At 44.1% G+C, this 14,470-nt stretch overlaps 1 protein-coding gene across 1 annotated transcript; it reads right to left on the bottom strand.

Moving 5' to 3' along the window:
- Positions 1-3,919: 3,919 nt before the first annotated feature.
- LOC109639258 (platelet-derived growth factor subunit A-like) lies at positions 3,920-14,379 on the bottom strand. The gene is made up of 6 exons (XM_020102627.2): positions 12,513-14,379; positions 12,113-12,209; positions 8,492-8,599; positions 7,975-8,168; positions 5,594-5,720; positions 3,920-4,540 (listed from the first exon to the last, which is right to left on the bottom strand). Exons 1-6 carry the CDS (start codon positions 12,573-12,575, stop codon positions 4,530-4,532), a joined length of 600 nt encoding a protein of 199 aa, XP_019958186.1. The 5' UTR covers positions 12,576-14,379; the 3' UTR covers positions 3,920-4,529.
- Between the last annotated feature and the right edge of the window lie 91 nt (positions 14,380-14,470).

Raw genomic sequence — 14,470 nt, 5'->3', positions numbered from 1 at the left:
CTGTTGAGCTCGGGATTAAACACCGAACCCGACAATTAATGGATAACCCTTTGTTCCACCTGAACTGCAGGGAGGATAAGGATAAGTAAAGGAAAATACACGAGTATTTACTGGATGACTAAATGATATCCTGACCGGAGCCTGGTACTGGGGGCAGCTGATGGCCCTGAAGGAGCAGAACAGGAAGGAGGAGACACACAGGAAGAGGAAATGGTCCTGACCAACAAGTAGAAATGGATTCGTTCCGCTGCACAGAAAGAAAGTTGAAACCTGGAGGGTGACAAGACAACGACATAAGACAGAGAGAAAACCGAGAGCACTGATCTTTATTACAAACATGTGGACACCGGCTGAAAATTAGCATCATGAGAAAACAGGTTATAACGCAAATGCTTTTTCTACCTCGTGTTTTCCTCTTCCTCTCTTCTTTTCTTTTCTTCTTGGGACAGGAAGAGTCTGCATCACTGGATCCAGCACCAAAACATCAGCCTTGACCACACAGCAGTAAATCCTCCTCCAGCGATGCCAAACCTCCACGGTCCGCGTCCCTGCTGCAGCCACGTCTGGCGACGAGGTGGACGTGCTTGTCTGGTCGGTTCGTTCCGCAGCTCTGTGTGCGACACAATGAGAATGAAGGGAGGAAATCAGAAGAAAGAAAGAACCTTAAATTAAACGTGCTGGACTCTGGTCGGTCCTGTCGTCCTTTGCCAAAAGACAATTTGTCTCTGACCGCCACAGTTACATCACGTCTTTGTCCAAGTCCTCTTACTCCACAGAGCCTCTTGTTTAAGGGCCACCCGGCTTCTGCAGTGACCAAACACACGCCTCTGCAGGGTTCTGGAAAAATATCTCCTCAGTGCAGAGACGCTATACTGAAGTTTTACAAATAGACTGTAGAAAAAGATGGATGACAGGTCGGCACTTCCTCTCCCACTTCCTCTCCCACTTCCTCTTCCACTTCCTTAAGCCAAAACGTCCCAGATGTGGGAGCTGCCATCTTGGACTGGTGACGAGCGGATCAATGGTATCAACGTCCCACTGGTAACAACCAGCGTGTGTCTGAGCTGGGGTTTTTAAATCCCAGGTTCTCCCGGTGAAACATCACTGTGTCTAGTTACCATTAAATTAACGTTAGCACACAGGTAGTTAGCAGCTTCAACAAACTCCAGCTGACAAAGCAACAAAAGCCTAAAAGCCTAAAGCCGAGAGCTGGGACATGGCAGCTTTGTCCTCGTCTCAGCCGTCAGTCCTGTTGTCTCACCTGTTTTTATGACATCGAATAACCAATTAAAACCAAACTCACCAGAAACACTAAACAGCGGAACATACATGAGTGTGATAAACAGAGAAACTTCAGTTTGATGAAGTTGATCAGAGACTGCAAAACCATCCTTCTGGAGAAGCCTGACTCCTGAGACCAAATCAGCAACAGCAGGAGCTGGAGGTGTTTGAAAACCACTGACCCAGAATCAGGAAAACTCTCAGCTTCCTCAATCGCAGAGTGGAGGAATCCTGAGGTTTAGTAATCTGATCTGAGATCCGTCGTCGGACATTCCGTCAGCTTCCATCAAGTTGTATTTGACCTGTGGAGCGTTCAGCATTTTAGCAAGCATGTTGTTAATCTGCTTAACTGAGCTTTAGAGAAAGATGCAGTATCTGTTACACACACACACACACACACACTTTTATCCACTCCCACACACGAAGACACGCTTTCATTGTGTCACATCTGCACACGCACACACACACACACACCCAGACACGCTACCATCCTGTCTGTTTTCATTTCCTCCCTCTCACCTTTCAGTCCCTGTTACACAGTCTTATCCCCATCTGTCTCCTCTCTTTGTTCCCCCGTCCAACAAACGCTCTCGGAGCATTATTCCCACACGACTCTTCCCCTTTTTAAAAATGCACATGTTGGTTATTTTCTGCAGAATCCTGATGAAACTGCAGCGTTTCTCTTTCCTGTGCAGATTTCACAGACGTGAACCCAAAACCAAAGTCTTCAGACACAGTGTTGTCTTTGTGCAGCTCACACAATTATGAAATTTATGTAATTTGAAATAACTGCCCACTCTGGTTTTGGCGTTGGCCGACGTCTCCGACATGGTTTACACCAGCTCCTCCAAGAGCAACACGCCAGTTATGCAAAGCCACCTCAAGCCTGCACCAAGTCACCCGACTGTCTGTCTCGTCTGCCCTTTCCACGCCACAACCAACAAACATTTGTTTTGTCCACAGTTTGTTACGCGTCCAGTCAGCTGTCGAAGCATGCCCCAATAAGTGTTTAACGTCTGAAACACACTGAGCTGCTTGAGGACGAGGCCGCAGCGTAATAGTCTAAACAGCAGGTTTGTGGGATGCCAGCAGGGGATGGAACCGACTCGTGGCCGTGAGGTTCGGCTCCGTGGCTTCAGGTTTGGACGGGAGGAAGAAAAACCATCATGTCTTCACCACTGAGAGAAGCAAACACAGTCCTCTCTTTATTTAAGCTGTTTACTGATTGGCTGCTTTCCCCAAACCAGTGTTGTTGTTACGTAAATCCCATTTTACTTTTGCAGAATGAAACAAAGCAGTTTTTGCAAACATTTTCGGACAAGTGGACAAGTTTATGTCGGGGAATCCATCTGGACGACTGAGCATGTGACATCTGATGAAGCCAATGAGATTCGGGTGAAAGCTCTGCATGAAGGCCGACGGGTTTATGGCAGATACAGAATCGTAGACTAGACTGAGGAGACTCGTGGTTCTGTGTGAAACGAAAAACTGCAGTTGATGTTTAATTCTTTTCAACCCACTGCTAATCATCCTCTGCTTCAGGTTATGCAGTCACTGCATTTCATAACCTCAACTAGATAACCACTTTATAACCTAACGCCCTCTATTGACTTGTTAAAGAATGTGAAAAGAAATCCCTGGATCTGCCTGTTTATTGGAATCAACATTAGGAGGAAACACGTGCAGCTTTTCCAGTTTCCTCTTGTGTGTTGTTTCCCTTTCTTTGTGAATATAACACAAATACAAACTCAAGTCGACGCGAGAGCAAAATGCCTGAACTGTGGAAAGCGTGGCTGTGTTTCACGTGAGAGGATTCGGGACGGGCAGCAAATGTCCGAACACTAGACGAGACGCTGCATCTTGTAGAGTTGGAGGCGGTCGGCACCTTGTTGTGTTGCCAGTAAACCGAGGGAAGGAACACGACAAACTTAAAGAAGCACCTGACGACACACAGGACACAAATAAAAGATTTGTACAACCACATACCAATCACATCAGATTTGCGTATTTTGCTGTGTTCAGCACTGAAACTGATTTTAAATGTTGTATTTCTGTCGCTGGGTTTTATTTATCATTTTAGATGTTTTTTTATTGAATATGACTCGTCTCATAGAAGTGCATGTTTTTCTTTGCATGTAAGCAAGAGGGCTAATGAGAGTGGACACTAAATGAGCGGCTGACAGATGTGTAGTGTTTTGATATGAGCTCACTTCTGCGCCACGTCAACGGGATGAGGTCACCTCTGAAAACATTTCCCTTCCGATTAAAGTGAGGCCATTGTCATTTCCTCGACATGAGTTTGAAATAACAAAACTGACTCTGAAACTTTTGAGACTAAAACAAAACACAATCACCTGTCGTCAGTTATTCCAGCGTGTCCACGTCTTTCCTATGGTCAGGTTTTATATGTGTGTTGCTCTCAATTAGAAATTCACAGGAGTTTTAGCTTCAGTATTATGATCCCGCAGATAATCTCTCTATCTCTCTCTCACACACACACACACACACACACACACACACACACACACACACACACACAGTGAAGCCTGTTCAGTTTCTCTTTCCGTTTTAAACTAATTCTTAAATCTGTCAGTCACGCAAGCATTTGATGTTTTTTCTTACGATCAATACTCTGATATTTGTTTTCATATAAATAGTTTATTAGTATCAGTAACATGTGAGGAGGATCTTTGTCCCTCCGTCATGTGATAACATACCTAAATAGAAACAGACAGCCATAGAAAATGAGAGGTTATAAAAATAAGAGGATATATTGAGTGTGTATATGCGTGTGTGTGCTTTGTAAATCTTTGAGTACAAAATCTAATCCCAGTCACTGTTTCTAGAAAGGATTCCACCCAGTTTATAATCCCAGTCACTGAGCGGTTTACACTCAAGACGCAGACAATAAGTCCTCCGGTATCCCAGAATCCACCTCTCCTCTGCTGCGTTGCTCCAGGTTTTCAGTTGCTAATCTCTTCTCCTCTCCGTCGAGGAATCAAAGCGAGGGAAACCCTCTCCGTGTTTGTGATTCGTTTCAGTTTGTTGCTCTCAGTTTCTGTTTAGTCAGGAAGAGTTGAGGATCAGAGATTCTCCATCAAACCTCCCAAAGGATCAGAATATAATCCATCCAATCGTCCACAGTCCCCGCCGCCGCTGCTGCCAGGCGGTGAAGATGTTAGAGGCAAAAGGTGCTTCAGGCCGGCGTCCATTTTCTCTTCTTCACTCCTTCTTTCATCTGTCTCTCTTCACCTGATGCCTGTTGAAAGAAAGAACAGGTGAATACAAGCACAGATAAAAGTCATCTCTATTCTCTCTGCTGGGTTTCTCCTGCCAGCCCCAAGTCAAAACTCTGCAGAATGTCCGAGGGAGCTGATGTGAGAACACCGCAGGATTCACTGCGAGCTAACAGGGGTGTTGATGATGTTTCTTATTGCGATCGGATGAATCTAGAGAATTTAAATGTGGATTCAAAGGAAGTATGCGTTCAACCGAGTCTCATTTGAGTTCATACTTTTTCTCTTTGTGCACATGAGGCAAGATCATGTGGATTCGGATACTTACGATGTGAAAGTACGTGAAACTGAGACATTATTACACGACGCCATCGTGAAAAATTGCCATCACATTTGTGAGACGTGGTGAGAGGAGCTGAAGATGCAGTTCACTCAGCTGATGTCGATGTGACTTACAGGGAGTCTGGAGGAAATCACAAGATTGACCCTTCGACCTCTGGATTACAGGACGGCGTAACCGCAAACCCTCCGGTCTCATCAACAAACCGAATTTAATCTCTAAATAATGATTAATGCTATTAACGGATCACTCGTATTTCATGTCACAGATGCAAAGCTGCAAATCAATGGACATGTTTGCATCCTGAGCATCGGACCTGTGTCTTTCTTTTTTAGAGTCATGATACACAAACATTAACAAACACACACAAAACTATTTATGAATCCAACTTCACTCAGTGTGGTTTAACTACCTGTTGGAACTGGGAACATGCATTTGATCAATTCTGCAGTCGGTTGTTGGCTCTAGTCCACGAGAGAGAGTCGGGGAATGTGTGTGTGTGTGTGTGAGGGGGTGTTGCCCTGAGGGAGGACTAATTGAGGCAAAGAGGAAAAGCACAGTAAATACCTCAAATATCTTATCAGCTCTTCTGGTGTCAGTAGACACATTCAGACAGGAACAACCTTCACATGAGAAATGAGCCGACACACACACAGACACACACACACACACACACACACACACAGACACACATACAATAACACACACACAGACACACACGCAGCTGTACACTCACCGTTGTCTGTGTCTGAGTTTGGGCTGATGTGGCGTTTGTTGGTGCACATACAATCCAGGTGATCCTCCAGCTTCACCTGCACCTCCCTCAACTTCGGCCGCTTCCGCACGTACTCCACCTTCGCTACCTGAGAGAGAGAGAGAGCGTGAGAGAGGGAGAGAGAGAGAGAAAGAGTCAGACGGAGGAAACCAAAAAATTGAACGTGCAGCGTTTTTGAAGAAACTTCAAATGTTGAAATGCTAATTAGAAATCTGTAGCTTATAAAATCCATGAATTCACAGTGAACTAAAGATACTGAATTTAAGGTATTGATTGCAGCGTATCGGCACCTTCCCACGGAATCATTGAAGTGAACATTTTAGAACACGCTGCCTAAAGGTTTAGAGTGGTGAACCTTATAAACTGCAAACTGATTGGATTTGTATGTATGTGCCTTTGATACATGATTTGAAATTCCTGCAAATTTGATCTCTTGGCAACAGTTCACTTCAATTTAAAATTAATTTCTGAAGGTTTCAACAAAACCTTCAGAGGATGAGTTTGATGATCCAGCAGGAAATCACAGAGGAAGCTTCTAACGCGGAGCAGATTGACTGTAAACGTGTTAACTGTGCTACAGACTAGATGCTTTTCTCCGGCTTGTTATTCTGCACAATGTTTGGATGAATAAGTGGAGCATTAACGCTGCCAGCAGGTGATGCATGTTTTTTTTTTTTGCATCAAATCACGTCACACATTTGAACCTGGTTAGTGAAAAAGGAAATGGGCCGAAAAAAACCTCATAAGCATGGACATACAAACTATAACGTACAGAAACACTAACACACACGGATAGACTTCATGTTTGATGCTCACATCACAGTCAAGGAAGTGAATGAGGGGAGATCCAAGTGTGATTGCACAACATCTCTGCTTCAAGTCTGAACAGACTCTGACACCGATGAGCAGAGACTGAAAAACAAAGCAGCCGCAGAGGTTCAGCTCAGGTGAGGAGCTGTGCTGCTGAAGCACCCATCGGTGCTTAAAGGATAAGTTCTGACATAGTCTGATACTTTCAGGATCTAAAGTCACAATCCAAGCGTTTAACTGTTCCCACGGCTGCGCTCGAAGGGCGGGAGCCAGAAAGCTTCGATAGAAACAGAGCAGATACAATAATTATTCAAACAGGGACAACAGTGAGTGATGGATCTGAAGAGAAGGAGACAGAAGCTCAAATTTAGCTTTTCTTCCAGATCTCACCTCGAGTTACAAGATTTTTTGAAGGAGACTCCACAGTTTGATATCAACAAGGTGAAGAGAGATGACGTGGACGATGGATGCATGTTGCACGATACATGTTTAGGGAAACTCGAAGCCCACACGTGAGGCAGCGCCTTGCTTCAATCTGTCGTTATCCATCGTCCCAGAGCCTCAGATTCAACGCAGACTCTCACCTGCTGCACTCTCACAGCCTCTCAGTGAGGTTTACGATCGCAGTGCCAATGTTATCGTTCTCTTTGTCTCACATATGGACACACAGCAGTTAAACCTCCGCTCTGCCATATCCCCTCCGGCCGCGTGTGAGTCCATCTTGCAGCCGTGACCCTCTTGAGCGCTGGATCTCCGCACATGTGAGTGACTTTAGTTTTGATTTCCTCTGTGAGCAGACAAAGGACGAGTGCTTTCATCTGAGATTGTGTCTCATCAGGCCAAAGCACAGAGAATCAAATGCGCTCCTCTTTCTCCACTTGGACCTCTCAACCTCTGGCAACACACAAACACCTGTTCTCGTTCTCCATCTTTTATTTCCCACTCAGTCGCCCTCTCTCTTTTTTTTTTTTTTTTATCTTATCTGTATTTTACTTATCTTTACATGAAGAGGTCTGTTTGTTTGTATATGGTTTGCATATCTCAAGAACCGATCAACGTCACCTTCACTCTCGACATGTGTGTTAAGGGCCCAAGGAGCAAGTGCAGTGTTGAATGCGTGGACACGTGTTAGTCCAATATTAATGAAGACACAATTTGTTCTCTGTAGCTGCGGAGACTGGGACTCATAAATGTCAGTTACATTGCCGTTGATCAACTGATTCTCAACTGACTCACACACTCACACACCTTGGGTCAGTGTCAAGTTGGCGGGGTGTGACTCTGAACCAGTTGGGTTTAGTGAGTCTTATTTCCAGCTTTGGCAGAGACCAAAAGGAAGCACACACACACACACACACAAACTGACAATGGCTAAGCGAGCGGCAGTAATTGTTTTTGGCAAGTGTAGGTGTGTACCTCCAGTAAGTAGCTGTGTGTGTGTGTTTACTTGCAATTCTTTTGTTTTAACACAAATAACAAAAAGCGTTTTTAAAAATATCTGTAGAGCGGACACATATTTGTGTTTCCTATACCTTGACCGTGCGGTGGTGCTTGCGAGCTGCCTGACACCTCATGTTGCTGGTGTTGCAGCAGCCAGTGCAGCGTTTCACTTCCACGCAGGGCGGCCAGATGATGAAGTTGGCCGAGGTGGGGTCCACCTGGCTCCGGGGGATCTCATAGATCGTCGTCCGCACTTTGCACCCCGCAGGCAAGGCCTCTTCCACCACTGCACGGGAACAAAGCGGTCAAAGGTTAAAGAAACGTGGCGGGGAAGAAATTTGGGTATCACATTTTAATCCTCATCTTTTCACCAAGAAAGTTGTGTCTTTGACATTTATTTCCCAGGAAATATTTCATGGATCTTGATGAAAACAAACTTTGGCACATTTAAGGACTGTTGGGCCTTGGCGTCCGTCATCGTGATCATTTTGACAGATAGATAATCAGACACAAATATATGTTATATGTTAGTGGCTATTGAGTTCATTTATCCACTGTGTGCCAGCTTCTGAGACTTGTTTTGTGCACGTGCGTCATTGTGTGTGTTACCAGTGCTCCGCCTGTGTCTGGTGTGCGTGTGAGCTCTCTTCAGGTCGAGGAAGCTGTGGGAGAAGTCCTTGTGGTAGATGTGTTTGGTCTCAGCGATCACCTCGTTCTCTGGACAAAGACAAAACAACACACACAATTAGAGGTCACACACACACACACACACACACACTCTCACGGTTCACCACACCATTCAGAAATATTCCCAGATCTTTCAGTCAAACACACTGACACACTCTGAGGCCATGGAGAAAAAAACCCACTATATCTTCATTAGACTGACAAAATATCTTGATGACTAATCCACCGACCAACAACAAAGAAGTGAAAAGAGAAAAACGTTCACATGCTGCAGTAAGTTGTTTGTGACAGACGTCTTTCAAGTCTCTCCTCATCAGACTACCGGACTAACCTGGTTACTGTAACTGAGTTACAGTGCTTCTATGTGTTAGTGTGCGTATCAGATACAATTTAAATCTAATACACATAAAGAAAGGAATACGTGCACAGACTGCAGCGGGAGTTCATCCCGAGGTCCGCGGAAGAAAATGTTGTTTTCTTCGTGCAGAAGTTAAATTTCTTTAGAAACTGATTCCAGTGACTTCAGATTACGGACCGACCTTCTGTCTGAGCTTCTTTGTTTGGAGAATCAGACGGAGCTTTATTGTGAGTTTACCTATCATTGGATTCTGTCTGTTGAGATTTTCACATGTGAATGTTTGATTCTACATCACAGATATCTACACTACCAGACAGAAATGTTAGTCTAAGTTCTGATTCATTGGTCGCGTTGCGTGACCCGATCGTTTAACCAAGGCTCAGAAGCCGTACTCTGGGAATACCAGCAAGCTCAGCCTGAAGAGAATATTCTATTGTTATATGTAATAACTTTTATATGCACAGGGGCAATTTGTCTTTTATCCAAGTGAAGTGTTGAATACACAGACTTGAACACAATACCAAAAACATAGAAGATCCATGCAAACATTTATTGTCTTCAAGTGATCCGAGGTCACGTCACTGTTGCACCCGGCTAAGGATGTTCCAGACATCCCTCTCTCCATCTCCTCTGGGGGGTCCCAGAGGCCTGATGGGATATATCATCCCTCCCGTGAGTTGTGAGTCTCCTCCCAGTTGGAAATACCTTAAAACCTCCCAACTATCCCAATTCAACTCAACTGGCCCCTTTCAACATTATTAGCAGCATTTCTCCTCTGAGCTCCCACTGGATGTCCAAACTCCTGACCCTGTCTCTAAGGCTGAGCACGCCCCCCCGGCCCCATAGAGAAAGACAGTTTTCTTCATGAACTTGTTCTTTTAGTCACGACCCCGCAGCTCATGACCACAAGTGAGGGTCAGAATGTAGATCGGTTGAAAATGGCCATGTACAACACTTACATTACTGTTAACACTCTGTGTGTGTGTGTGTGTGTGTGTGTGTGTGTGTGTAGGACTGCAGGGAAAAATCAACAACCAGTAAATGAGGTAATGGCAGGACTCTTTTAATTTGATTTGGACACCACACCACCCTCTTATTGTTTAGATGTGTGTGTGTGTGTGTGTGTGTGTGTGTGTGTGTGTGTGTGTGTGTGTGTGTGTGTGTGTGCACGCACGCCCATCTCTCTTACTGCCATGTGTGTGAAAGCACTCACACACGCACACGCCTGCCTGTGTACACACAATGTGCTTCGGAAACACAACAAAGTTCCACCTCCAACATCTCCCCTCTCTCTCTTTCAGTGTGTGTGAGTCTCGCTCGCCCTGCCACGCAGGAATTTGAGCATGAATTATACATAGCGACACAGCAGCCTTCCAGCGAGCCCTGCTCTCAAACCAATAATGGGCAGCATGACAACAGCATAATGAAGTGAGCCACTTGACCCCCACCGAGCCAGGGAGCCGTCACACTCGACATTTGCATCTCAATGATGCCAGGATTAATGGTGGCACCGCTCTGAGCAGCAGACGTTAAAAAAAAATGAATCAAATGTTTTTCACATGCAACGAGAAGTTCAGAGCAGAGGAGAAGTTTCCTTGGCAGAAATGTTGAGTCTGACTCCAGGCATAAATGCAATTAATCCTGTTTTATGCAGCAGTTATTTGCTCCTGTCTCACCTCACTGATTCAATCTGCTCTGATTTATTACCTGGATAATGAGAACTGGCATCTGCTGTGTTTACGGAAGGAAAACGCTGGTGTTGTTTAGACTTGTAGCCAATTTACTTTTGTGTAATGTTTATTTCCATCTCTCTTTGGGTGTTTCTAAAACTGTGTTTGTTGTTTTTTAACAAATCTCAGTTGTAGCTTGAGATGCCATGACAGAGATGTCACCGATTAGTTTCTGAGAGGAAATAAATGTTTTTAAAGGAAACATGTTCTGGTGAAGAGACTTGATTTCCTGATGTAAATAAATAAATTCAATCTTTTACTTAGTCAACAATATGGTTTTGTTTAAACTTCCTCTGCCAATTCTTCCAAATGTTTCACATAGAAGTGTTAATCGACTCTGACATCACAAATTTGTTTGTGAGTCCAGCCCTGTACTGGTTTATTGAAACCAGAAGTAACCATATTTGGAGGAACTGGGTGGAGACTGACTGAGATCTCAGGATTCCAGCCGTGACCTGTATATGAAGTTTGGAATAAAACAGACACTTCTGCATTGGCTTCACTTTATGATTCAGACATACACAGGAGGTTTAGACACAGAGGAACAACCAAGGCCATCAAAACAAACTAAATATGTTTTATTGCACTACCATAAACTTGGAGGACTTGTGAGAACCAGTTTTAAAGAAAGAATCATCTGAATCAATGTTGGAGAAGTAAAAAAAACAACTTTTACTCCTATAGGAAAAGCCCACAGCACTACAATTCCCAAAATGCAACTGCCTCTTAATGAGACCCTCCGAGTGCTAACAGGTTTAAAACCACCTGCAGTTTCTAATGTAGACATCCTGGCAAAAACAAGACTCTGGATGCCTATACAAACCTCAAGATGTTAATATTATAACTTCATAAAGCTACTCCTGAACTTCATACAACTGTTTTGACAGGCTGAGTGGAACCTTAGAAATAACATCTTATCCAACACCTTATTCTTAGATTACGATTAGCAGTGTCTGATACCTCAGAGTTCATGGAGGGTGTAAAGAGCAGAGACGGGCTGCTGGTCTCCTGGCAACATCCACTGAGGCATTCCAGTAATGAGATGAGCGGACAGCATCCTCTCACTGTGCACTGAACCAGATGCAACTAATACCTCGATTCAGTCTGTCAAGGAGCAGACGGGGAGGGAGGCTGCAGGAGCTCTGACCAACACACGAGTCTGAAGTAACTTTGCCTCGACCTGCACTACTTGTACTTCTTCCAGGCAGCTGCTGATGACGTGCAAAGATGATTTTCATGCAACTTCTGGTTCAAATTTGAGGTTTGAGTTTGCACACAATTTTTATCAATAAGCTTTACTTTGAAAAAACAGCTGAGCATGTGTATGTTCATTGTGCTGCTCGTGGATTACCATAAACATTAAGAGCCTATGAACTGATTGTTCTTCAGCCCCATTGCTCGGTATAGGCTCAGTAATCCAGCCCTGGTCAGTTGTATTAGAATGAAGCGATTTACCTACGGAGTCTAACTCTAGCAGCCGCTGGAGGTCGCTGATGCTGCGGATGTCGCTGCGGGAGAGCCGCTCCAACAGCTCCCGGGGGAGAGGAGACTCCTGTGGGGAGAAAGTGCATGTATTTTAATGGGGTGTGGATCATCGAAGGTGCGTTAAAAGGTCATAGACACATGCAGCCATCACTAATTTACAACCTCAGTCACAGCCCCTTCGTTTCAGCTGATGCCTAACTGCGCCAATGGAAGAGGAAACGTGCGTAATTACGCAGACGTGACTTGTATGTGTTGCATGTGCCGCCTTCAGTGTTTTGTTTCTATTCTACTTTCAACAAATGGGATAAAAATCAGACTGAAATCAGCAGCAAATGTAAACCACCAAAAAAGTCTTTTCACTTGCTCTTACCTCAGCTGCGGCGCGTAACAGGCAGAGGCAGCCGGCGAGGAGGTGGAAAATCTCGGCTCTCATCTCCTCTCAGATCCGCTGCATAGGCACCAGGACGAGGCGGTGGTCCACTGCAGGAGCCGGGCTGTCGCTCCCTGGCCTCTGGAGCCCACAATCATCCCTCGGGAGAACAGGCCACCACCACAGTCTCAGTAAAAGAGCGAACCAGGAACTTATTAGACTTGAATGATCTTTAAACTCCTGAGTGAAGATGAGGCAGATACAAGAAGACTCTGCTCCGGCAGCCACCGTAAAGATGGAGGTTTGTTATCAAAGGAAAATCAAAGGAAACAAGTCGTCTGGAACATGAAGCTCATGAAACCATCAAGTCTAACTGCGGTCAAGTTGATGTCCAGCTTCTCTTGGGTTTGGCCTCTAAAGAACAGGTGTCCGGTGGAAGCACGAAAACTTTTCTTCTACATTCACACATCCAGCAGTATCCATCATTGTCTCCTTAGTGCAGCTCGTTTAAAATCACACCTCTGTGCGTCCTGCAGCTCAGCATCTTCGAAATGTATCATCAGAATTTATAAAATCCTAAAGGAGACATTCCCAGTTTTGTGCAGTTCCAGGTGGAGGAAGCACGAAGGAACCGAGAAAAGATTTGCTCCCGAAAAAAAGCCCACAGGAGTTTGATGTCTGCTCCCTGTGGTCGTGTGATCGGAATGAATAAAGTCAGGACACTCCAGTCACAGGATATAGCCGTGCGCGTCACCGTGGCAGCGTAGTGAACGCGCTTAGCAGAATATACAACACACTAACACAGAAGACACACACAACACACACACACACACACACACACGTCTATAGACACATACATACTATTTGTAATCAGATATTTTCCGTTTATTTCCTTTAATATATTTTCTAACTTATTTACCAATAATTTTCTAATTAACTTTTCTGACAGATGTTTGTTTTACACACAGGTTATAAATACTGATGTACTTATAAACTGATGGATGATGATGCTCAGAAATTAGCCTGAGAACTCTTTAAGTGTCAAAAAAAGTAATTCCACAAATGTGCTGTATTGTTTTACAGTTTATATTAATAGCTTTCATACATATACAGTAAATTTCTTTTTAAATATATATACATGAATTAATATAACAGGAAATCATATATATATTTTTTTTTTACAGGATTATTCAATTGCTAAATGTCCTCGATGGTAAAATTACATTGGATTTTATTAAAAAATACAGGAAATATAAACCCTTCTGCTGAATGTACGTAATTGTATGAATAGTTTAAAAAATTCCTCTAAAATAACATAATTGTTATTTACTGCAATTTGACAGTAATTCAAATTGCAGGTTAGTGAGGCTTAATTCATAACCTCCTTAAAAACATTTGTGAATCAGTTGCTCGTCAAACTTGTCCCTTAAATTATCCTCCTCTTCCGTCAGTGTGTATATGTGTGTGTGTGTGTGTGTGTGTGTGTGTGTGTGTGTGTGTGTGTGTGTGTGTGTGTGTGTGTGTGTGTGGATTGGTGACCCTGTCAGTGTTTAATTGCTGTGTAATAAAGCTCATTACTGAGTATCCAGACCGGAGACTGACTACCCTGAGAGAAAGAGAGACTGGTGGATGTGTACTATACACAAGGAAAAGGTTCATCAAACTGAAATTCATCACTTAGAAAAGCATTTGAAGCAGTTTGTTAAAAGAGATCTCAAGAATAAACGGAAGAAAAACAGGTCGAATGCACAAGTGGTTCCGTCATGATGCTGCCTCTTCCTTCTGACCGATCTCTGCCAACATGTGTTGTGTTGTCCTGAAGTTATCCAGACGTGTGACCTCCTGTTGGATCTGTGCTGCGTCGGCCCCAGGGTTGGCTCCTGGCCCTTATCTAAGCATGTCAAACATGCAGTACACCTGAGGAGTTCATAAATCAGTGTGACGTTGCTACATGGACA

This window comes from Paralichthys olivaceus, chromosome 8 (genome assembly GCF_024713975.1).
Source record: "Paralichthys olivaceus isolate ysfri-2021 chromosome 8, ASM2471397v2, whole genome shotgun sequence".
Taxonomy (NCBI): domain Eukaryota; kingdom Metazoa; phylum Chordata; class Actinopteri; order Pleuronectiformes; family Paralichthyidae; genus Paralichthys; species Paralichthys olivaceus.
The sequence above is the reverse complement of the archived record's forward strand: the minus strand, read 5'-3'. Positions and strand labels throughout refer to the sequence as shown.

Bases quoted from the DNA above. Each gene is read 5' to 3' on its own strand.
- LOC109639258 (XM_020102627.2), bottom strand. From the start codon at position 12,575: ATGAGAGCCGAGATTTTCCACCTCCTCGCCGGCTGCCTCTGCCTGTTA. The intron at 8,169-8,491 runs GTAACACACACA...GTTCCCGTGCAG, and splicing joins CAGACACAGGCGGAGCACTG to TGGTGGAAGAGGCCTTGCCT. The intron at 5,721-7,974 runs GTATAGGAAACA...TCTCTCTCTCAG, and splicing joins AGCACCACCGCACGGTCAAG to GTAGCGAAGGTGGAGTACGT.